General features: G+C 41.1%; 1 protein-coding gene across 3 annotated transcripts in view; it reads right to left on the reverse strand.

Annotated features, from left to right (window-relative positions):
- Positions 1 to 26,456, reverse strand: part of TRIM33 (tripartite motif containing 33) — a 155,742-nt gene that overhangs the window by 4,098 nt on the left and 125,188 nt on the right. Inside the window, exons 16-20 of one of the 3 annotated variants that reach the window (XM_033919371.1) lie at positions 26,273 to 26,396; positions 25,599 to 25,673; positions 15,490 to 15,642; positions 12,389 to 12,439; positions 7,950 to 12,307 (exon numbers count right to left, since the gene is read on the reverse strand). In XM_033919371.1, the coding sequence (XP_033775262.1) occupies positions 12,095 to 12,307; positions 12,389 to 12,439; positions 15,490 to 15,642; positions 25,599 to 25,673; positions 26,273 to 26,396 (616 nt within the window). In that variant the 3' untranslated portion in view covers positions 7,950 to 12,094. Of the gene's footprint in view, positions 1 to 7,949; positions 12,308 to 12,388; positions 12,440 to 15,489; positions 15,643 to 25,598; positions 25,674 to 26,272; positions 26,397 to 26,456 lie in introns of those variants that run through there. The other 2 variants (XM_033919372.1, XM_033919373.1) reach the window with 2 other exon arrangements.

Here is a 26,456-nt window from a genome sequence, read left to right on the forward strand (position 1 = left end):
AGAGCCACGCTGAATGGCCCGCGCAGCTCCCAACGCTCATAGGAACTCTATGTGCTTCGGGAACAGCGCGGGCCATTCAACGCAGCTCACCATGCTACAAACTGCTAGCGCAGTTCGATAGAAGAGGCCCTCAGTTTTTGATGTAATGCCAGCTGAGGCAGAATAGGGATGCCAATTGTCACAACTGTGACAGCTAAATCCCAGACTCCAGGTGCAAATACACCAGGAGGAACTAAGAACTATGACTCCATGGCCTAAGATGGTTGTTGTACTGACTGGGCAAGAGGGGAGGGAAGATAGTTCTGAACAAAAATTTTAGCACCACAATTCTGTTCCAACAGAACTGGAACTCCAAACAGAAGAAAATGTTTAGGCCATGAAGAGTCAAATGGGAAGGGGGAAGAAAATATTGTTACACATTTCTATCACACATGCTCAGACAATGATACGAGGTTATCTTAAACTAGGAGCCTCTTCTATCAAACTGTGCAGTTTGTAGCGCAGTGAGCCGCGCTGAATGGCTCGCGCTGCTCCCGCTCATAGAGTTCCTATGAGCATCAGGAGCAGCGCGGGCCATTCAGCGCGGCTCTCTGCACAAAAAATGCTAGTGCAGTTTGATAGAAGAGGCCCTAGGTTTTACACATTTCTATCACACATGCTCAGACAATGATACAAGGTTATCTTAAACTAGGTTTTATGGAACAAGATCATAAAAAGAGCCTTACTGGGTCAGTCCAATGGTCCATCAAGCCCAGTAGCCCATTCTCACGGTGGCCAATCCAGGTCACTAGTACCTGGCTAAAACCCAAAGAGTAGCAACATTCCATGCTACTGATCCAAGGTAAGCGGTGGCTTCTCCCATGTCTTTCTCAATAAGATAATGGACTTTTCTTCCAGGAAATTGTCCAAACCTTTTGTAAAACCAGCTACGCTATCCGTTCTTACCACAACCTCTGAAAATGCATTCCAGAGTTTAACTATTTTCTGAGTGAAAAAATATTTCCTCCTATTGGATTTAAAAGTATTTCCCTGTAACTTCATCAAGGGTCACCTAGTCTTTGTCATTTTTGATGGAGATGTGTTGTGTTTCTACTATAACTTCTAAATTTTAAAAAGATAGCCTTTTAGTAAAATAAAGTCAATTTATAAACTATTGCAACTTTCAAAAGGAGATTAAAAAATTACAAAAAGAATAAAAATGATCATTTCTTCTCATGAGTGTCTTAGGAACCTACATGATCTTAAGACAGAACACACTAATACTGCAAAACATTTAGAGGAAAAAGATACCAGATATGGTCTGAAAAGTAGCAGGTTTAAGTCTTTCCAGAAAGCTCAGGAACAGATGTCCACCTGGCACCAAGCACAATCACTTGACCCACTTAAACGACAGAAGTAACTGGCTTGTCTTTCATAGACAGTAACACACTCCTCAAACAATATGATGCATGTTGAACAATAATTTTATATATATCTCACTTCTAGAGATATTCAGGTTAATATGGCAAATGTACTATATGAGGTGCTACCCAAAAGTTCAGGGAATTCAATTGTAAAAAAAAAAAAAAAAAAAAAAATTGCTTATCAAAACTCCTAGTTTCCACCGTTTCCTTTGAAGTACCCCCCTTGAGAATGTATACAGCAATCCCAGCATTTTTCCATGAGTCCATGCATCTGTGGAAGTCATCTTGGGTGAGTGTCTTGAGGATCTCCTGCGATTCTGTCTGGATCTCTTCAATTGTGTTAAAATGGCATCCTTTCAGTCTTAATTTCATTTTGGGGAATAGTAAAAAATCACAGGGGGCAAGGTCAGGCAAACAGGGAGGGTGCGCAATCACTGAAAAGTTTCTGTAAGTCAGGAATTGTCGAATAACAAGTGATGTGTGAGCGGGAGCGTTGTCATGGTGGAGCAACCAATTTTTGTTTTTCCACTTGTCTGGGCATTTGCGCCAAATGCTGTCGCTCAGCCACTTCAAAACCTCACAGTATGGCTGTCCTATCATCTCACAAACATTGTGGATAGTTTGCCTATGATCTGCAAGAAGTCTCACAAACTTTTACTATGGTTTCAAGTGTTTTGCTTGTTGACGGTCATCCAGAACGGCCATCGTTGTGAACAGATGCTCGTCTGTCCTTGAAGCGTTTGTACCAAAGAAAGGTTTTGCTTTGGCACAGGACATTATCTTCAAAGGCTTCCTGGAGCATACAATGGGTTTCTACACCAGTTTTTTTTTTAGTTTAAAACAAAATTTGATGCAGATTCTTTGCTCAATAAAATCCGTCATATCAAAATCCACCGAGTCACTAAAACACAACCTTACAAAATCGCACAGAACAAAATGTGACCAATAAGCTGCACCCCCGTTGGCGCACTGATTCACAAAGCATACTGCTAGACACCTCTAGCGGCGGAAGAGCATACTATATCCAGTTTACACCACTGTTCACATTCCCCAAACTTTTGGGTAGCACCTCATATACACCAATATAACTACAGCCTTTGCCACCATCAAATAGTTTGTGAAATAAGCTTTCTCAAACTGATCATAGTACTGTGAAAAGCAAAGCTGTTTATCTATTAATGGGGGATATTGAATACCAGCAGATGAATGCAGCCATAACTTATGTGATGTCATTGGATGACTCCTACTCCAAGATGTACCTTTCCTAACTTAGACAAAGCCTCTAGGCTTCCCTGAACCTATGTGAGATTTCTCTCCTTCCCCCGAGTATGTATCTGATAGGTAGTCTAGGAGGGGGAGGGCGATTGATTTCCCTGCTGTCCACAGAAAATACCCCCTTTTCCCTACTCCCCATTATGAATAAGGAATTCCACTTTCTTCATGAACAAGCTGAGAAATATGCAGGCACACCGAGTGATTTCCAAACTAAGGTCTGTCCAGATATAAATATCCGTATCTTAATATTTTCCTTATTTGATAACCTGAGAAAAATGCAAGGTGGAAGAACTGAAAAAACTCATCAATATACATAACTGTTACTAGGGTGATCATAAATACAGACGTTAAATGAAGTTGCAACAGATCCACAATGGACGAGTTCAGGCAAAAAGGGTGTGCATGAGCACCTACCTGAAGGCATACGTGATTTGCCAAGTCAAAGCAGCAATGTTTGGTGAAATTTTGGATACTTGACCAGGTAGAGGATCTGCAGGTGTCCATCAATATTGAGCAAGGTTTGCAAAGCTAGCAGCCATTGCTTGAAGTTTGTGTGCTTTCATGAAGTCTGGCAAGGATTATTTGCTACTCAATAGCATACAGCAATGCAGATAACAGAGGTAGAAATTTTGTGACTAGTGTACTTGGGTGGTTTGGATTACAAGAAGATAATTGTAATCCCTAGTTGATGCTACTTGTAGCCTTAAGTGATATAAAACAGCTTGCCTATAATAAGAGGCATTTCCGCCACATTTTTTTATATGAAATTTCTAGATAAAAACTGGGAGAATGATGGTTCAAAATGAAATTCTGAATCTATTTTTGTTCTACTGTTGGAATAAATTTGGAGTGTGTTTGTAGAACCACTCTTTAGAAAGAAAAGCTCTATCTAACTAAATATCTATTCAGAATATGAATTTTATGCATGGAGTGGGAGTCAAAGTGGATTTGTTCCCGTTGATGAGAAATCCTATAGGTCTGTAGTATGGAAATGGTAGTTTGAAGAACAGCTTAGTTCGTTTTCTTCTTGATCAGTGGCAGGATGGTGCTAAAAAGTTCATCTTGAATTTTTCTCTTTATATAAAGCTTGATCTCTCTCATAAGTTCAGATTTGGTCAAATGTCTCAATATATATATATTATTTTTTTTTTTGGGGGGGAGGTGTGTGGGGAAATTTCTATGATCCCCTGTGCTTACAAAAATGATTGGATCTCAGCTTCATGAGTGTTAATATCGGTCCAAGTACCCTACGTGCTTTCTAGGATTTTAGTGGTAGTGATATGGCAAAATTAATTTTGCAGCACCAATTTATTAAATTTCAATACCCACTCATTCATCATTGCCTGCTATGCTTGTGTGAAGAGATGGACATTGTGTGGAACCACAACTATGGTATTTGAGTATATATCCAATAGTGCTTGTAAAGACACAAGTGTTGACCATATGGAGTCTGATACTGCTTTTATTAGTATTGGATTCTGCCTTTGACAGAACCTTTGTTCAGGTGGTAAAGTGGACACTCAAGAGTTATTTATTTTTACATCTCCCAATGTAAACAGTGGTCTTTCATTTGCAATAGTGTCTTTAACCTTTTTGCCAAAAAGGTTCTCTTATACACACAATACATCTAATAGGCATGGCAATCTAGCATGTGGATCATCATGCCCATCTGTAAAGCCTCAGGCATCATAAGTGGAGCAGATAAGGTATATGCCACATTCTTCAGACTGTGCAGCAGAGATGAGTCTTAGGAAACCACTTCATAGAGGCTTGGACAGCAAAAGACAATGGGACATCAGAAAGCTGATTTGTTGTACTATGTGAGCTCAGCATGGTTCCTAGGAATGATTAGTCTAATGGCTAGTGCAGTGGCCTAAGAACTAAGGGAACCAGGTTCAATTTCCACTGCAGATCCTTGCAACTCTGGCCAAGTAATTGAACCCTTCATGGCTCCAAGTACATAAGAACATAAGAATTGCCACTGCTGAGTCACACCAGTGGTCCATCATGCCCAGCAGTCCACTCACACGGCGGCCCTCTGGTCCAAGACTAGCACCCTAACTGAGACTAGCCCTACCAGCGCACGTTCTTGTTCAGCAGAAACTGTCTTGAATCCTTGGAGGGTGTTTTCCCCTATAACAGCCTCTGGAAGAGCGTTCCAGCTTTCTACCACTCTCTGGGTGAAGAACTTCCTTACGTTTGTACGGAATCTATCCCCTTTCAACTTTAGAGTGCCCTCTTGTTCTCCCTACCTTGGAGAGGGTGAACAACCTGTCCTTATCTACTAAGTCTATCCCCTTCAGTACCTTGAATGTTTCGATCATGTCCCCTCTCAATCTCCTCTGTTCGAGGGAGAAGAGGCCCAGTTTCTCTAATCTTACGCTGTACGTCTTTAATTGTAACTACAGAAAGGCAGTATATCAAATCCCATCTTCTTTCCCTCCTGAAAAAGATTTCTCTATCAGGGATCTTCTGGTCATTGTTTGGAAGGACACTGGCATGAGTTAGTACCCTGGGTTGTCTTCAGGGCAGCCTGTCAGCACCAATTGCGAACACTTTGTACTTGAGGTCCAGTTATTTTGAAGTCAGTTAGGGGTTCTGCCACATTTTCAACCACAGATCTTATAAATTTGATGAACTAGGACTATGTCTAGAACTGCTGGAGAAATCAGGGATAGTATTTTGTATCTGTATGAACATTTGGTAGGATGAATCTTCCATTTGCTGTTCTGGATTGGGTTCGGACAGAGGGGATCTTCTACATCTTAGGCTGAACATCATACTCCATTCTGCAGTGAAATTATAGGTAGAATATAAACCTTGCTGGAAGGGATCGCAAGAACTAGATACATTTTTAGAATGGATTAAAACCCTCAACTCCCACCTGAAATTTACAATGGTCTATCGTTCTAGAAGTATTGCTTATTTGGATATGATGCTTATTAAGAGAGATGATGGTAAAATCATTACTACTCTATATAGAAAAGAAGTTGAAAGGAACAACTTTTTACATTTTTCAAGTAACCATCCATACATTTTGAAATATAACATCCCAGTAAGCCAGTTCCTGCATAGACGTAGATTATGTACAGATATATAAGAATATGAAAATCAGGCGAAGGTTCTGACTAGGCGTTTTAAAGAACGAGGCTACCCTGTAAAAACTATTAGGAAAGCATATTTAAGAGCATGATATGCAAATAGAACTTTATTGATACAAGAAAAGCAGGATCAACAGCAAGAGGAGGGTCTAATATGTGTGCTGCCATTTTTAAATTTGAGTATAGCTTTTTTAGGATTCTAAAAAGACACTGGGAGGGTTTTACAACTAAGTTAAGTATTTCAGTCACTCCCTATGGTATCCTATAGAAGAGGAAGAACAATAGGGGAAATGTTAGCTATACATAAATTTGAAATTAAATCCATTGATCAGGATGTGTGCATGCTCATAATGAATATGGTCAATGTCAGTGGTGTATCCAAACTATGACTGGCTCCTCATGGGATGATCCTAGGACAAAAAGGGTGCATCATGATACTTCTAATACATCCTGTGCTAGTACTTTTGTAGTCTATCTAATAAAATGCCCATGTGACCTCCTTTATGTGGGACACACAAGTAGAAAAATATCTGTTCGCTTGACAGAACATAAGTCTAGGATTAATATGGGGAATATAGAGGCTCCCCTTGTAACATTGGCAAGAGAAAAAGCATAGTTACTGATATAAAATGGCATGCTATAGATCAGGTGAAGATTGGGTGAGAGAGAGGAAATTCAGAAAAGAAACTTAATTTTAAGGAACAGAAGTGGATTTTCACATTAGACACGGTGAAGCCTAGGTGCCTGAACGCTGAAATAGAATGGATGATGCTTGTCCAATTGAATATTGGAGTCCTCTCATGTCATTAAGGGGGTTTTCCCCCCTGATTGGGCACGTAAATGTTTTTACCTCAACACGTTTTTTTGAATGCATTTAAATAGAAAAAAAGCCACGTCCATGTTTTCCTGCATGAGCTTTGAAACACGGGAGACATTGCTCCGGCTGACTGAAAGGTTAGTTATAATTTCTTCTATAAGTTTTAGAAAGGGATTAAATCTTTGAAGAAATCAATTTATATATATATATATGTAGATTATTTCTCTAATGATACTTGTTTGTTTGTAGGGGGATTGCCTGATACAGCCTGATGACGAAACATAGTTCTATGTCGGAATATGCACCCCCAAGCCGCGTTTTTGCACATTAAGATGAGTATTTATACATATAAGTTGTATTTATATAGAGATTGCACTACAAGCACTTTCAAAATTTTAGGCCGATGACGAGTTTGTTGTGTAAAGACTACGTGTATTAAAACTTGATTTGCACACAGCAACCCCGCTGAGGTCTGTGAGTTGCTATAAGCTACTATAAGGTATGTGTGCGGTATCTTTGAAAAAAAAAACAGCTTTGAGATGAGTCATCATTCAATAGATCATAAAGGTCAAGACCCCCCCCCCCCCCCCACAAAACAAACAAACAAACCACCACCACCTCAAACCAAAAGGTGTCAGTTCTGGATATAGTACAATGATTATGGTAAGCAAGCAGATATGGCTTTGAGATCCTTCAGGAGATTCTCATTTATTATCAATCTGGCAAAGAAAGTTGGTGTATAGAAGACTCATTTTCCTACAGGACTTGCCATAGGAGTTGTAGTTAACATCCCAGCAGAAGAGCCTAACAGTTGGCAGAGAGGGTAGGCTGTGAAGCCATTGGGCACAGGGTGGCCTGATGATGCCCTATTATATGGGTGATGGTAATGTTTGTGTGGAGTTGGGTTACAAAGAAGAATTCCTGCTGTGGACCTTTCCTATTACCATTGTGGAACAGTTATAAAAAGTAGGTGCTGGCTTATCATTAAGCCTTTTTCCTTTCAGGTGTCTTTTTACTTGCGCAGGAAGCTGCTAGACACCAGCAAGATGTTGGAAATAGAGGATATGTTGGTTCAGCCTTTTTTTTTTTCAGCAGATCAGAAAACAGCCCGAACAGATTTTCTCCCATTTATTTTCTGTCATCAGTGGAGGTGGGATGTTGCATAGAGACAGGCAGTAAACCTAGGCTGTAGAAAACAAGTTACCGCCTCACGCCAACTAGTGTTAGAACTTTCTCCCTTTCAGTTTCTGCACGGTACCAAATAGATAAACCTAAAGAACCCTCTCCCATAGCTACCAAGACCAGATATCATATTTATTTTGCATTACCCCAGGATCATTCTATAAGGTAAGGTTGGAGTCATTTCATGGCATCAGCCAACGTATGGCTGCCTGTTTCCACATAAAATTGATACTTGTTACTTAAGACACATTTTGGTACTTCTAAAAGGACTGTCATTGAATAATTGTTTACCAGACAATACCACAAAAATTTAAAATTTCCTATTATCTGATATGGAAAGGAAAAGTTTAGTTATGTTGATGATAGGATTATTCTTGTACTGATTTTCATGTTTTTAAAAATAAATACAATTTGATCAAAATCAATTTACAACTGTACAGTGATGAACAGTGGCTTCTTTCAACCTATTTATTTTTGGATTAAGTGGTGTGTAAACAAGCATAAAATATGTATTTAAAATCAAAAGCTTACCCTCACTGCGCAAGCAGGAAACCCCCCCAGTATGACCACATCTTTACCCTAACTACTGTATCAAGGCAAAGCTACAAAATTCGCCCAGGGACAGGGTTATTTCTGGTATGCTTGCAGACCCTATCATCCCAGATGCAAACATGATTGTAAGCCCTCTACAGACAAGGGTGGTTTGAAAAGTTTGGTAAAAAAGCAAGTTAAATTATTGTAATGAATAGATGCCATTTTTCCAATATAAGAACATTACAATAAGAGGATAGGATGGGGGGTTCTGAATTTTATTAAATGTTTAGATTAATAGAACAGAATTTTTATAAAATATATTTGATTATATATATGTTATAGTAAGGGTGGGAGGATGTTCAATATAAGAATTTAAGTGATGTATTCAATTTTAATGTTAATTATTGTTACACTTGATGTAAGATGTCAAAATGAATAAAGATTTATTTATTAAAAAAAAAAAAAAGCAAGTTAAACAATATAGTCTCCATCAGGGCTATAGACTTAGTCCAGCTTTCGTAGGCTATTTCTTCTACAATACAAAAAACAAACAAACCCTGAAAACTTGCTGGACAAAGTATAGCCTTCAACGAAGTCTAACTTGCTTTTTTACCAAACTTTTCAAGCCACTCTTGTATAAGGGCTACTACTGAAGACATGTGGGTTAAATCTAAATAAATACTCACAAACTAACTCAAAAGCTTCCCCTCAGTCTGGCACCTTCAGCAGATGCCCATCATGTGTTATGGCCTTTCTGAACTGAATGTCAGTGCAAAAGATAGTTAAACAGATCGCCACAAAAGAAATTGCATACATGTTGACCTATAATATGAAACTAGTGCAACTTATGAAATCATTATAAAACATGCTTTTGTAAATCAAATATACACATAAACGTATAAAAACCATCTACAGAAAAACCTCAGTAAGTAAGCAGGAGGGTAAATGTTGGCTTTTATAGCCAAGGCTTTTTGTTGTTGTTACTACAATTTGAGGTAACTAATGAATATTACCTGCAGTTTCACAATGAAAAATTGCATACCTGTTGGGCTTTATATATACCTAAACATCTGCATAAACTTGTTTTAGTCTGACTGTAGAATATCATTTCATTACAATTTTAAAAAGTTTGATTACATTAAAGCTGAAATGCTTCCTAGTTTGTTTCTAGACATCCTCAGTTTGTTAAAGACCATAGCTTTCTTTCAGTTGTTTTAACACTTTTAGGAAAAAAAAGTTCCTTACAACTACATATTCACACTTCTTTAAAACAAATCCCTTGGTAATAACGTTCTTCAGTTCTTTCTGCTGTCTTCTGGACCTTGGTTCTGTCACAGTGGTGTGCACCATAAGTTCCTCAAAAGCAAAATGTCATCTTAAAGATTGAGCAATGCCACTATGGGGTGGAGCCCTTCAAAGTATTGAAGTACAAATTCACCTTAAAAATCATGCAGAACAGGAAAAAAGAAAGTTAACCGATGCTTTGTATTTCTGAGCATTCTTGAGAATTCAATTATATATACATGAAATAGGTTTGCAGAAATACTGCTCTAGAGAGACAATTCTTATATACACAAAGTGTTTATCTAAAGAAAGCAAGTCACATTAAATGATTTAATTTGAAATTCCTAGCCTCTAACAGAAGACAGAAAATTCACAATATGTCCCTTCTTCTCCCAGAAAGGGTTTTTCAAATGTACAGTACATACAGATTACATTGGTCCAATAATAAACAGAGGGAGAAATTTTAGTAAGTTACAAAAAAAAAAAAAAAAAATAATAATAATAATAATAAATTTAAAGCAAGTTCAAGTTCTTTCTTGGGTAATTTCAAAATCAGACTCCTGAACGCCTTGTGTTATAAGCCATATTGAAATCTCAAGCACTCAACAGGGTCATTCGCTCACTTAATAAACCAATCCAAACCCTCTGCCCTTTGACTGTTCAAGCCTGGAGGGAAGATGTGGGAGTTGGATGCCAAAAGGCACCCCAGCATTTGACCTCTTGGCTTATATGTAATCTTTAAGGTAATATATGCCAAATAATTAACAGTCACTGGTTACAACCACATTCAAATTTGTTACACAAAGTACATACATTTTCTCTTGGTGCACACAAAATAGCATTAAGATAACTCCAGAATCTAATTGTCTAGCACTAAAATGAAATCAACACAATATGTGAAAAAATATCCACATCTGTCATTCTGCGAATCTCCTTTCTTTTGATCTTTACGTTTATTTTGTGTTCTGAATTGTTGATGCTGAAAGACAGAAGGCAAGAGACCAGCCACCAACCTGTGGTGTTGAGGAGATACAAAATGGCAAAGCTCATATGCTTTGGTCACCTTTGTTCATGCTATTAGGTCTACCCAATTTATTAAAAAAAAAAAAAAAAAGTCGAGTCCACACAACTCTGCCATATCAGGGGCTAGCACATACGCTGGGTCCTATACAGGTTACTAGCAAGTCTAGACAATTCACTCATAAGATGCGTCAAAAGAAACTTGACTCGCTTCTATTAAAATAAAACCTCAAAAATATTGAATGCCATGTTAGAAACAGACAATATGATATTACAAATCAATCCAACAAAAACATTAGTAAGATTACATATTAGCTTAAAAGCAGTCCAGCAAATGTTGCTGCTCTGCAGAGGAGCTTGCTATTTACAAATAAGACACAGTGAATATAGGAAATATTACACATTTGGTAATAGATTTGTTTGCCAATAGTGGTGTATCAAAAAAGGATCATATCAGGGAAGACTGCATTGGAACCAGCTCATCTTCAGTTTCAGCAAGTACAAAAGACTAAACAATGAAACCAAAATTTTCCTTCTTTCTCAGAGAGGCCATGAAAAAAGAACCTCACATCACTGGTAAATTCCATTTTTCCCCCCTTAACCCAGTATGGGCCAAAGTTAAAAGGTTGTTTCCAAGGGTCTCAGAGAAGAGAAAATCCTGATAAATCAGAGCTTCTGTGTAGGATGCCAACACTGGGCATAAATGGATCTGTTCGTGAAAAATGTCTAATGTGTACAAGACAACCTGTCTATAATTAAAGAATTTACAATGCCTACAACTCATTGGAACCAAACATTTCTTTTCAGTGGTCAGAGGACATTCTCTATACAAGGCATTAAATGAAGAAAAAGGCTCAGAACTTGTAACTAACTTGTCAAAAGGAAAAACAGAATTCAAAATGTTACAATAAATCAGTATAAAAGTCATGCCAGAGCAAATTTCCAGCAGTATCTTTTTTTTTGCAAATGAAATACACTACAGTCCAGTGTAACAAGATAGTGAGTGCATGTGCTGGTCCAGTCTTGTATGGAAAAAGAAAAGATATAGAAATTAATGAGTAAGTGGCACAAATACCAACCAAGTCCATGCCTTTCATGTGTACTACAAAACAGTATCTATCCGATACTCAACCGAAAGCACTCTTTTTTCTAATCAATATTCACACATCTAAACCTCGAGGATGGAGAAATCAGGGAGGGTAGAGGCGGCAAAGGAAGCAGACAGTGAATCAAGCAAAAGGAACAAAACCAAAATTTCTTTCCAAATTGAATTACAATAAAACTGTCTTAAGAGAATGTGGTTTTCTGTACAATTTTTTTTTTTAAGTCTAATACTGTCTAAAAGCTAATCAGCTTCTTCCAGCAGGTGACCACCAGAGGCATGGTAATATTCCAGAAACACTTAAATAAGTCTTTGTATTTTTCTCTCTCTTTCACTTGTTTTTAGTTTTAATTGGTTTGGGTCCATCTTTGCCAGACTATTTTATATGCACCGGCCTTTCATCAGACTTTAGTCGTTTTCTGCGTGGCTGTACAAAATCTTCATCAGAGTCCTCTGTTATTTCCCCATCGTCCTCTTCCTGTTCAAACTCTGGTAAAGGTTGGAAGATCTTGTCTGGGTAGATCTCAGGCAGTTTATCCTCAAAGTACAAAGCCACTGCCTTCCCTGCTTGCGCTACCTCCGAGTCAGCCTGCAAACAAAGCACAGGTATATATTCACCTGCTGGTAATGCACCTCCCTTCACCAAGTTTGCATGGTCCAAAAAGCTTACCTTCAAATTAATCTCTTGTGTTTCTGCATAAACTTGAACAACTTTCATCATCTAAAAAGGATACCAGAGTCAAAATAGTGAAGTTATAATTTTTCTGAAGCCAGGAGATTGCATAGGGTTGTATGAAAAGACTCGGCCATAACAGTTAAACAAGTTATGACCAGAGTATTCTTGCTCCAGTTGTAATGAGGTCATTACTCCACTTCTGAAAGTTATATGGCTTTTTGACTCAACTCAGTATATGTACTGTACAGGTTCTGATCTCACCTCTGTCACAAATGGAAAATATAATTTTTGATGTTACAGTACAAAGGTGTATTAAAGCACCAGTATTTTTCCCTTTGTTTGTAAAGCTTCCTAGCTGAGACAGCCAAGTGTCATCTTAAAAACATAACGGTCCAACTCCCTCGAAGGAGTTCCGAATATTTATCTTAATCATAGATTTATGAATATGCCATTGATTTTGAGAGTGGTTGGTTATCAAGAGCAGCAAGTCTTGCTATACCCCTCCTTTCAAATTTCATGACAGAAAATGCTTCACTTTAATGGAATGGCTGATTACTAGTGACCGCCTCGACGTGACTGGCTCTTTAGGGGATACTTTTCTTGCCTGGTAAACAAAATTTACCAACATGGAGCAAAGAAAAAGATACTCAAATTACAAATTGTTTATTCTATCCTCTCCACCAAGTATGTTGGCCTCAAGATTGTAAGCTCTTCTGAGCAGGGACAGTTTATTAAATGTACAGCATTGCATACGCCTTTCAGCGCTATAGAAATGATAAAAAGTAGTAGTTAAATCTTATTGGAAGCCAAGAAACATGTAGTTTGTGAAATTCATGATAGTGGAAGCCAAACTAAATAGTTTGCTTTAAAAAAACCAAACAAAAAACCCCAGTAGAAGCACAGGGAACTCAATGAGGCCCAAATTTTATAAAGACTTCAGACTCTTACCTGGATAAGAGGTATAGTAGAATCTATGGTCTATTCAACAAATTAAACAAGTTCCTGATATTAAGGGAACGTTCTGATTCAGAATGCCACTTCCAAATGGTTATGGAAATATAATGGATATGTAAAATATGTAATAATCACAAACTTGCTCCACTCATAAGGCTGAGAGTATTAACTCAATGGAAGAAAAAGCCTCAGGTTTGTTCTGGCAGGGCAAAAATGCTTAAGCCTCCTCCATCCACATCATCAGCAATTATATATTCTCCACGGAAGTTTTTTATGCCGATGTGGGTGGAGGAGGCTTGAGCATTTATGCCCTGCCGGAACAAACCTGAGGCTTTTTCTTCCGTTGAGTTAATACTCTCAGCCTTATGAGTGGAGCATGTTTGTGATTATTATGTAAAATATGTATACATTTACATAAACTAATGCTCTGATATAGGTCTCAATACTACAGATGGACAATGTAGCATAATAAATAAGTCATATTTCATTACCGGACAAATCCATAAAGAGAATATGCAAAAGTATCAACATCTGTTGCAATTGCAAATTGTATTAAAAAGAATGAACATATGATCAACAAAATATAGGAAATACTATTAATGAGACTTGCACGTATTAGCAGCTGCTAGGAATTAGGGGAGTGGGGGGTGGGGCCTAACCAATCGCAGTTTGATAACATTTTTAATCCAACAAATTGCTATATGGGATTTTATTTACATATATATATTGGGGGTTTTTTTTTTTTTTAATTAAAAAAAAGTTCTGCTAGAACCAATATAAAGAATTTATTGGATTAAAATACCCACCTACCTGTCAGCTCTACTATATAAAAGTTCTTCCAAAAGCAGCTCCTACATTTCATTTGAAGAAAAAGGGACATCCCTGCTTTAATATTGGCATCAGTAATACACTTTACTTATAGAACTCCTTAATGTTCTCAAGGAGGTATTTAACCCAACAGGAGAGTAACCTAATTGGATGCATTATGTCTTCCACTCCGGGTATAGACTCCCTTGGAATATCTATCTGTAGAGATGCATCCATCCATGTGGGTAAAATAAACTAGTCCCTGGAATAAAGACACATCCAGATACAAAAGCAATGTTAAATTCCAGGTTTATGCAATACTCAGCTGGTAACTAGTCTTTCCATTTCTGTAGAAGAATAAAGCCAACCAGTCCTAACCAAATGTAACCATTTGTAATGAAGCGTTTGTATTAGTTTTGAGGATATGATCAAAGGAAATCAAACAAATTTAAGGCATTTCTAAGAAAAAAACCACTCAGAGCTAGAGTTACAAATAAAGAGGCATTTTAACCTGACTCAAATCTGGCTCAGATTAAGTCCCGCATGAGAGCATGCCAACGTAAAAAGGAGCAAGCATTCTCCAACAAATCCTCGCACAGGAGTAGGTTCACTTACATCAGAGTATTTGAAGATTAATCCATTTGGAGTCATTATGGTAACAGAAATCATTTCATATGACCCAATAGTCAGTAAATAAAGAAAATATTCTTATTCTCTGGAGGTAATCCAAGGCCCTGTGAAGCTCTATTGCTCCAGATGTAGCTCTTGGATGCACTGCAAGCAAAGAGTGGGCCATCAAAGTGCAGCATAAATGATTTTAAAAACATAGTAACATAGTAAATGACGGCAGCTAAAGACCTGAATGGTCCATCCAGTCTATCCAAACATGCACACACTATAATTTAATGATTTAATTTAAATTGTTCTTTTTCTTAGATATTTCTGGGCCAGAAACCAAGAGCTCTGCCCGGTATTGTGCATCTACTGGAGTCTCTGTCAAAGCTCACTCCAACTCATCTAAACCATCCCAGCCCATCCTCAACTGAATGGTCATGTACGCGACACAGACCGTGCAAGTCTGCACAGTACTGGCCTTGAAAATGCAGAAATCATTTTACAGCGATACATTCTCTGGTTGCATTTTATATCTTGTCAAGTTTTTCCAAGTACTTTAGGTTGAAATGCCTCTTTAATGAACACAAATAAGAGAATTTGAATGATGTTTTCCACATCTCCCCCTAGTTATTTTCATGTGCAAATGAGAGAAACAAGGGCAGACCTTGTCTGGAAAATATCAAACACAGTAGTAGAGAATAGCAGAAGTCAAGACATACTTCATTGAACCTTTCACAGTTCTTAAAAATAAGTCTGACATCAGCGACAAAGTCCTCTGGAGTTTGATAGTGTTGTGAATGTTTCTTTTGAAGCTTTTTCTTCACTGTTGAGAGATCCATTGGCTTCTTGATGATTTTGTAGTAATTTGGTATCTGGAAGGGGGTTTAACAGAACACACACAACTGTCATTATAAAACTGAAGTGAAACAGCATTCAGGGGGTTATTATGATAGCTTTAGAAAAGTGCCTACAACACCTGATACCTGCATTATAAAGGAAAAATGAACAAATGAAAGCAGATTGAAAACCTGGAATGATGGGACTGTACAGAAATGTCAGAACCTGGTTGGAATGCATTATAGTATTGGAGTAATTGTTTACGGTGTTTATATGCAGGCTCCATTTTGATCTGCTGTGAGGTGAGCCAATTTTTGCCAAGTATTTTGATAAAATGACCAATAGGTGCAAGTAAATAAATCAACTCACAAAAAGGGTAATTCTTAGCTGACAAACTGGACATGTGAGCGACACAGCCAACACAACTACAGTATCGTTTTGAGCATAAGAGAACTGCTGCAAGCAGAATGAGTCAATTTTGCTTTTGCTCTGTGAAATGGGACATGAAAACAAAACTCTTCCAGACGTTTTGTTGAACCTTCATGTTTAACCAAAGCTGTTTTCACCATTTTGTTTCATCCTTCCTTGCTTTTTATTTAAAAACAAAAATACTGCTAGTTTTTAATTCTGACAGCTTCAACCTTTTTTTTTTTTTCCTTTCTTTCTTTTTAGTGCAGAGACTTGAGGCAGGTCACGCATGGCTTCATAAACAGTCTGATTTGTGGCTAATCAAGACACCCATAAGAGATGTATTGGCTGTCATCAGAAAGACACTTCTCACTGCAGGTGGATGCCCCCAAGAGCTCTTTAGAAAGTGGGTTCCTGGGAAAGAATCGCACATTTCCAGAACGGAGCTCTGTCAAACCCAAAATTGTAGAGAAGTGGACTGTTTTCCATAAGTGTGACTTGATTGTAGCCCTTGATCTTTTTGTCTTATGGGAGGTTTTTGTGAACTGCGTTTGCCTGCAGGAGTGGAACTGCATATTGAATTGTTACAGGAGACTGGATTACATTTAGAACCGTTTTCACTTTGATTTTGCAGAACATTTATACACTGTGGAAAGCCCATTGATGTTTCTGGGGAGGTCCAAAAGAAGCGCTCTGCTCAGGCTTTCACTCACTTTACACATTTTAAATTATTTTCTATGTGGTTGCTCATATAGTCTTTCACTGCTTTCTGTATTTTTATACTGCAGGTTTATTCCATTTGCTTAAGGGTTCTGGTAGTGAAATCCCAAGAATTCAAAACAGCATCTTTTTAGCTACAAAATCATGTGCCACAATTTAGCAAGTAATGTAAATTATGAGCCTCAGTGGCAAAGTGAAAAGAGGTAATCAGGAAACTACACCACATTCAGAAAAGCCACCTCTTTGACATTTAACTGGTTTTAACTTCTGTATAGCACCCCTACTTCTAGATCCCTCCTCTTGCTTCTTCATGTCCCCGTCCCCTATTACTTTCCCACTTCCTCTTTGAACTATCACCTTGAGCTTGTAGAGGTTTGTGCGACTCACAAATGGAAGATTAGATTAGATTAGGATGGTGGCCAGCATCGTCACACCGTGCACCTCTTCCCCCCCCCAACCCACATAACCCTCTTCCTGCTGCTTGGGCACTTCCTGCATTCCTCTTGAAATGTTTGCCAGCATGATCATCATCTTCCAGCTGCTGCTCACGCCAGCCTTGGCTTCCGGTTGTGATATCAGAAGGGAGCCAAGGCTACCATGAGCACCAAGTGGAAGATGCTAACACCAGTGAACACTTGAAGAGGTATGTGGGGAGCAGAAAGGAGGAGAGGCGCTGGCTCCGGCATCCCCACACGGGGTGGTCCCTTACTACACCACTGATGAGCATGCATCATAAATATCCAAGTGAAGGGAAGAATTAGGTGTAAATGAAAAAACATCCTCCATTCTCTTTGAAAGCCTCTGCACTGGCTCCAGCTTTTTTGAGCAGAGGCCATATGAATGAGTCTCACCCATCACCCTCCAGAGAAAAAAGCATAACTCAGTGCAGATTTCCTTCAGGGGGAAAAAAAAGCCAAAAAGGTGCTAAGAATAAACAGAAGGTCCATCAAGCCCAGTATCCTATTTCCAATCGTGGTCAACCCAGGTTCCAAGTACCTAGTTAGATCCCTAGTAATAAAACAGATTTTATGCTGCTTATCCTAAGAATAAGCAGTGGATTTCCCCTAGCCAGCTCAATAATGTTCTATGGACTTCCCTTTTAGGAATTTATCCAAATCTTTTTAAACCCCGCTAGATGATTTTTCACCACATTCTCTGGCAATAAATTCCACAGTTTTATTACACATTGTCTAAATAAATATTTTCTCCAATTTGTTTAAATCTACTACTTAGTAGCTTCATTGCATGCCTCCTAGTCCTAGTATTTTTGGAAAGAGTGAACAAGTGATTCACATCTACCCTTTCCACTCCACTCAGTATTTTATAGACCTCTCTCATATCACCCCTGAGCCATCTCTTCTCCAAGCTGAAGAGCCCTAGCCACTTTAGCCTTTCCTCATAGGGAAGTCATCCCAAACCATTTATCATTTTTGTCGCCCCTCTTTGAACCTTTTCTAATGCCGCTATATATTTTCTGAGATACAGCGACCAGAACTGCACAAGATATTTGAGATGTGGCAGTACCATAGAGTGATACAAGGGCATTGTAATATTTTCATCTTTGTTTTCCATTCCTTTCCTGATAATTCCAACATTCTATTTGCTTTCTTAGCCACCTCCGCACATTGAGCTGGGGGCTTCAACGTTTCCTCAACAATGACACCTAGACCCTTTTCCTGGGCACTGATTTCTAACACAGAACCCAGCATCAAATAGCTACAAGCTCTTTCCCACATGCATCATTTTGCACTTGCTCAAATTAATCGTCACTGGCCATTTGGGCGTCCAGTCAATTTTGACATCAATTTTTAACAATCCTCTTGTGATTTAACTTTGTGTCATCAGCAAATTTAATTATCTCACTAATTATTTCCATCTCTAGATCATTGATAAATATGTTAAAAAGCAACACAGACCCCTAGGGAACTCCACTATTTACCCTTCTCCATTACCACTATTTACCCTTCTCCGTTTTCTTTCTTTCAACCAGTTCTTAACCATAATAGGACATTACATCCTATCGCATGACTTTCTAATTCCTCAGAAGTCTTTCGTGGGATTTTTTGTCAAATGTCTTTTGAAAATCCCAAAATATATAATATCAATCAGCTCATCTTTATCCACATGTTCATTCACCCCTTCAAAGAAAGGCAGTAGATTGGTGAGGCAAGATTTCCCTTGACTAAATCCATGCTGGTTTTCTCTCAATTAAACCACGTTTATGTATATGTTCTGTCATTTTGTTCTTTATAATAGTCTCTACCATTTTGCTAGACACCAATATCAAACTCACTGGTCTATAATTTCCCAGATAACCTTTGGAACCCTTAATAAAAAATCAGCGTCATGTTGGCAACCCTCCAGTCTTCTGGTACTACGCTGGTTTTTAAAGAAAATCTACAAATTACTAACAATAGCTCTGCAAGTTCATTTTTCAATTCTATCAGTACTCAGGCAAGTATACCATCCAGTCCAGGAGATTCGCTACTGTTCAATTTGTCAAATTTACCCATTACATCATCCAGCATTACAGAGATTTGTTTGAGTTTCTTCGATTCATCAGAACTGAATACCATTTCTGACACCGGTAACTCCCCTACATCTTCCTCAGTGAAGACCAAGGCAAAGAATTAATTTAATATCTCCACTATGGCCTTGTCTTCCCCGAGAGCCCTTTTTATCCCTCGGTCATCTAGCAGTCCAACTGATTCTCTTCCCGGCTTCTTGCTTTTAAAAATACCTAAAAAAGGCACTCACAAATGCGCAGTCTATGTAGTCTTGAAACTTCTAGAACAGTACTACTACACCAGCGATTCGGGCCGCGTGGGAGCCCTGCTCCGCCCCCCGAAACTCTTTTGACCTGCTCTGCCTTCTAAAGCAGCTCCTCTGCCATCGGGAGCCGCTTGCTACTACACCAGCGATTCGGGCCGCGTGGGAGCCCTACTCCGCCCCCCCGAAACTCTTCTGACCTGCTCTGCCTTCTAAAGCAGCTCCTCTGCCATCGGGAGCCGCTTGCTACTACACCAGCGATTCGGGCCGCGTGGGAGCCCTGCTCCGCCCCCCGAAACTCTTTTGACCTGCTCTGCCTTCTAAAGCAGCTCCTCTGCCATCGGGAGCCGCTTGCTACTACACCAGCGATTCGGGCCGCGTGGGAGCCCTGCTCCGCCCCCCGAAACTCTTCTGACCTGCTCTGCCTTCTAAAGCAGCTCCTCTGCCATCGGGAGCCGCTTGCTACTACACCAGCGATTCGGGCCGCGTGGGAGCCCTGCTCCGCCCCCCGAAACTCTTCTGACCTGCTCTGCCTTCTAAAGCAGCTCCTCTGCCATCGGGAGCCGCTTGCTACTACACCAGCGATTCGGGCCGCGTGGGAGCCCTGCTCCGCCCCCCGAAACTCTTCTGACCTGCTCTGCCTTCTAAAGCAGCTCCTCTGCCATCGGGAGCCGCTTGCTACTACACCAGCGATTCGGGCCGCGTGGGAGCCCTGCTCCGCCCCCCGAAACTCTTTTGACCTGCTCTGCCTTCTAAAGCAGCTCCTCTGCCATCGGGAGCCGCTTGCTACTACACCAGCGATTCGGGCCGCGTGGGAGCCCTGCTCCGCCCCCCGAAACTCTTCTGACCTGCTCTGCCTTCTAAAGCAGCTCCTCTGCCATCGGGAGCCGCTTGCTACTACACCAGCGATTCGGGCCGCGTGGGAGCCCTGCTCCGCCCCCCGAAACTCTTTTGACCTGCTCTGCCTTCTAAAGCAGCTCCTCTGCCATCGGGAGCCGCTTGCTACTACACCAGCGATTCGGGCCGCGTGGGAGCCCTGCTCCGCCCCCCGAAACTCTTCTGACCTGCTCTGCCTTCTAAAGCAGCTCCTCTGCCATCGGGAGCCGCTTGCTACTACACCAGCGATTCGGGCCGCGTGGGAGCCCTGCTCCGCCCCCCGAAACTCTTCTGACCTGCTCTGCCTTCTAAAGCAGCTCCTCTGCCATCGGGAGCCGCTTGCTACTACACCAGCGATTCGGGCCGCGTGGGAGCCCTGCTCCGCCCCCCGAAACTCTTCTGACCTGCTCTGCCTTCTAAAGCAGCTCCTCTGCCATCGGGAGCCGCTTGCTACTACACCAGCGATTCGGGCCGCGTGGGAGCCCTGCTCCGCCCCCCGAAACTCTTCTGACCTGCTCTGCCTTCTAAAGCAGCTCCTCTGCCATCGGGAGCCGCTTGCTACTACACCAGCGATTCGGGCCGCGTGGGAGCCCTGCTCCGCCCCCCGAAACTCTTCTGACCTGCTCTGCCTTCTAAAGCAGCTCCTCTGCCATCGGGAGCCGCTTGCTACTACACCAGCGATTCGGGCCGCGTGGGAGCCCTGCTCCGCCCCCCGAAACTCTTCTGACCTGCTCTGCCTTCTAAAGCAGCTCCTCTGCCATCGGGAGCCGCTTGCTACTACACCAGCGATTCGGGCCGCGTGGGAGCCCTGCTCCGCCCCCCGAAACTCTTCTGACCTGCTCTACCTTCTAAAGCAGCTCCTCTGCCACATTCTCCAGCTCTCTCTCACCTTCCTCCGCCCGGTGCCGCTCAAGCAGGAGGACTCTGCCCGGCCCTCTTAGAGCCCTGCTCCCCTCAAGCCCACCGGGATCACAGAAAAAGCTCCCTGCTGTTCAGGACTGTTTATCTCCTGCGTCCCTACTTCCTCTGCCCAGCTAGGCTTTTTGCCGCTTCAACCGCCAATCCTGACTCCATTGACAAGCTCCATTCTGACAATTTCCTACTTAATTTGTTTCAGTTTGGCTAAGGCACTCTAGTTTCTATTTAGTAATTAAACTTGCCAAAGATCTTCAGTTTCTATTCAACTGTATAATTGCTCCGCTATTCTATTGTTTAAATCCTGCTAAGGACCACCTGATTACTCTTCCTGCCTTCTCTAAGTTTGTTAAGACCTCCATATTTTATTCAATTGTTTTTAAGTTCGTTAAAAACCTCCATATTTTATTCAACTGCTTTTGCTCTGATAAGGATCGCCAGATTCCTCCCAACTGATAAGCCCCGCCCAATTACTAAGTCTCATCAGATTATATTCAACTGTTTCAATTTTGCCCAATTATCCGGCTCTGCCCTACTACCAAGCCTTCTGTTTACATTCGCTTCTTACTCCTCCAAAGGCTCTCCCAAACCCCACCATGAAACCACACCCATGGATCCTCCTTCTTCTTCTCTGCTCATCCTCCAACATCTCCTTCTGCCTGAAACCTCCCCCTCCTAACTTACTGAACCCCACTATTGTCAGTCCCACCTGCCCTGGTGCCATAATCCCCACGCTTTTGCGCACCAGAAGTCACCCCTCCAAGAAAATTCCCCGAGGAATCAATCACGCCTCCTTAAAGCCCATTTCCCCGGCCAACTCTCCCAACCACGCCTCTGACTCCCTCACCCCAGTACCGTCTCTCTACTGCAATGCCAGATCTGCATGTAACAAAACCCAAATCCTGAAGGACCTTCTTGAAGATCTTAACCCTGGATTCCTATTCATCACAGAGTCATGGATCACAAAAGACGACATATTCTCTCAAAACGAACTTTGTTCTCACGGTTACCAAGGCCTCTTCTCCCCCAGAATTAATCGAAAAGGAGGTGGCCTGGCACTCCTTCACAAATCATTCTTCGACGTCCAATTGCTAGAAAAGGGCAGCCACGCCTCCCTAGAATACATGCTAGCCTCTGTCAATGATGAACTCCATCCTCACCCACTGGGCATCCTTCTACTATATCGTCCTCCCTCCCCCTGGAATAAATCCTCCGATCTCGTCCTTGAGACCATCACTAACGCATTCCTCAAATTTCAAAGACTGCTAATCATTGGAGATATTAACCTTCACATAAACGACACCACCAACAAGGATGTTATCGATCTCAATAATTTCCTCAACTCTCTAGGCTTCCCCCCCCCCCCGACTCTCTTCCCAACCCATGAAAAGGGGCATACGTTAGACCTTATCACCTTCCTCGACCTCACCGATTACAAAACCTCGGTTGACGACACTCGCTGGGAACCTGTCCCTTGGTCCGACCATTTCCTAGGAGCTTTCTGCCTCCCCATCTTCATGTCATACCTCGAACCACCACCACGCACCCCCAATCCCATTACCTTCCGAAAAAAAATTACGAGCGACCTGTTCTGGAACAAATTCCTCAACCTATTTTCCATCACTCCCAATCCTCCAAGCCCTGAATCCAATTGGCTCAACTGGATCACCCTCTCTGAAACCACCTACCGCTCCCTTGCTCCACTATCAACTAAAACCGTCTCCTACTCCCGCAAGGCTCCCTGGTACCTTCCATACCACAGACATCTGAAACAGAAATGTCGAATACTGGAAAGAAAATGGAAAAAATCTAAATCCCCCACCGACAGACAGTCCTGGAGGGAAAATATCAAGTTCTATAATACTGAATTAAAAAAATCAAGGAAGAACTACTACGGCAACAAAATCTCCAGATCCAACAACCAAAGTAATACACTGTTCAACATTTGGCGTTCCATATCCTCCAAACATGATTCCGCCACACCCCTCTCCTCTCCATCTGCTGATGAACTAGCAAAATTCTTCAATGAGAAAGTCACCACCTTACGATGCTCCTTCCCTCCAACACCCTCTTACAACTCCCTTGTACTCGCCGCCTCCAACCCAAATCTAACCGATGCCAACCATATCCCAGCCGATAGATCCTGGACCACCTTCGATCTCGTCTCTGATTCCCAGGTCTCCAAACTCTGCCTCAAGTTAAAATCCTGCAACTGCACCTTGGATCCTTTCCCCTCCTACTTATACGAAAATATTCCCACACAAGCCATCTCATCCCTCACCAAACTTATAAATTCTGCTTTACTCTCAGGCCTATTCTCTGCAGAAATGGGAGTCATTGCCTTATCCCCTCTTCTGAAAAAAGCTGATCTAAACCCCTCCACACCGTCCAGCTATCGCCCAATAGCTAACATTCCTCTCCTGACCAAGATGCTGGAGTCCATCATAGCCACCCAACTCTCATCCTATCTTGAGAGATTCTCCATTCTACTACCCTACCAACATGGCTTCAGACCTAACTTTAGCACTGAATCCCTTTTGGCCTCTTTAATTTCAAAAGTCCAACATCTTCACTCTTGCAACAAGTTCGCTGTCCTTCTTCAATTTGATCTTTCCGCAGCCTTCGACATTGTCCATCATGACATACTAATCCTTCAACTTTCTGAAATTGGCATAAACTCCACAGTCTTAGATTGGTTCGCAAAATTCCTACGTTCTCGCTCCTACTTCGTTAACATGAACGGTATCTCATCCTCCCCTTGGAAACCGATTTGCGGAGTTCCTCAAGGTTCACCCCTATCCCCGATTCTTTTCAACGTTTATATGTCCTCTCTGAAACTCCTCAAACTTTCCCCCTTTGAGACACTCTACACCTACGCCGACGACATCCTTGTCCTCCTCGAGACCGACTCCAACCTCACCAACCTTTCCGACAACATCTCTTCTTGTATAACGAACCTCCAATCCTGGGCTCTCACCGTTCAAATGAAACTCAATGAGACCAAAACAAAACTCCTATGGCTAGGCCCAAAATTAGATCAGCTGCCCACCCTCATCCCACTATCCTCAGGCTCCAAACTGCCGCTTGAGTACTCAAGCAAAGTTCTGGGAATCATCATGGACTCTACACTGTCCTTCAACGATCACCTCAACTCCTTAGTAAAAAAATGCTTTTTCAACCTTCACATGCTAAGAAAAGTCAGATCCTGCTTCAACCAACAACACTTCGCTATCCTCGTTCAATCCATTATTCTTTCTAGATTGGATTACTGCAACTCCATCTACCTAAGCCTAACAAAGAAAAGTCTTCTCAGACTCCAGCGAATTCAGAATACCGCGGCTAAATTAATTTTCGCAAAAAGCAAATTTGACCACGTCTCCCCGCTTCTATCTAAGCTTCACTGGCTCCCAGTTTTCCTCAGGGTCCACTACAAATGCGCCTGCCTAACCTTCAAGTCTCTACACGGCATCCTTCCTCCCCTGTTTCCACTATCCTGGCTCTCCGCAAATCCCAACTCCACCAGATCCTCTCAGAAATTCATACTATCATTCCCCTCCTTAAAAGGCATTTACCATACAGGTAAACTTGGAGCATCCCTCCTCTTCAAGATCACCGTTCTGTGGAATAGCTTATCCGCCCCTCTCCGGAGTACGACCTCCCTCCAACGCTTCAGAAAACATCTGAAAACTTGGCTTTTCTCTAAAATGTAACCTCTCCCTCCCTCTCCTCTACACTTAATCCCTTCTCTCTCCCCTTATTACCAAGATCTTCTTCTTCCCATTGTAACTCCTTTCTTTTGTAATTCCTGTAAACCGTGTCGAGCTCTACTTCTGTGGAGATGATGCGGTATACAAACTTAAGGTTTAGTTTAGTTTAGTTTAGTTTAGTAAGGTGTCAGTATACTTCTGCACTGTCCGTACCGGGCTCCATGGATGACATCACCCGTCTAAGAGAATATGCTGCCTGCTTGTCCTGGGATAATACTGCTTTTGGTGATAGTTTTTAAAACACCTTCCCTAAAAAGTGCATAGCATAAAATTCCTCTCACATCCATCCAATATTTGTCGGTACAATCAGACCTGCCTGAGCACAAACATCAGTGTGATAACATCACTGTATGCCATCACATGATTTGCTCTATTATGATAAGTATGGTAGCTCAGTAACATTTTTTTCCCTTTGCAATAGGGTTGACATTGATTTGTGGCTACACTGTTAGAAAATCTAACTTCTACTATTTGTAGTTCATGTTTTTATTTCAAATGTTCTGAAGGAGCAGACATACCCCAAAACAAAAACTTACCGTGACTGGGACTGGTTCCTGAAACTCAATGCTTAGTTCATGGCAGTAGAGGTAAAGCAGAAGACGTTCACATTTCTTTTAGAGGGAAGAATGGAAAAAGTCTTAATCCATGCATGTCTTTCTACAAACACGCAAACTAGGTTTTATAATACGGCCACAAACAAATGGCGTAATAAAACTTACAAAGAACAAGCTCTAATATCACAGTTGCACAGTAAATGAGAGCAGATAAATCAACTGACCCATGCTATCTGCCCAGATTGAGATTTTCTTTCCAGTTCTCTACCACTTGTGAAAGTAAACTTGCCACTACCTAACAAACCAGTTCCCTCCTCTCATTCTTCACCCAACACTATCATGTCCCATAGCTAAATGAGCAAATTAAGTTTTGATACTGTTAATTTATTTAGCTTTTCATCAATTATCTAGATTACGCTGTCATGTTTAGCTCTATAGAATAAAGCAAGCCACTGTGTTTGGGAGGATAAGGGTAGGAATCACAAGAAGCACTATGCCGCATTTTGTGCTTTTGACCTTCTTTAACGAATACAGAAGCACAAGAAAAACATTTTTTTAAATCAAATCACCAAACGGCTAGCCATCTTTCTGATCTACAGCAGATACACATAGCCCAATGGAACTGACAAAATTGTTTAGTAATACTTTATGCATACCCTTTGGTCCACAGGGCTTAAGCCTTGCACAGTTTTCCCTTTCTTACTGTGCTGCGAATTATCACAATCATATTCCACTTCAGGCTTGCTTAGATCTCTGCAGAATGTACAGATCCAGTCGCCACTAAACATGAAAAGATAACTTTCAGAACATATTCATTAAAAAAAAAAAAGCAGCCAGGTC

Source organism: Geotrypetes seraphini, chromosome 13 (genome assembly GCF_902459505.1).
Source record: "Geotrypetes seraphini chromosome 13, aGeoSer1.1, whole genome shotgun sequence".
Taxonomy (NCBI): Eukaryota; Metazoa; Chordata; class Amphibia; order Gymnophiona; family Dermophiidae; genus Geotrypetes; species Geotrypetes seraphini.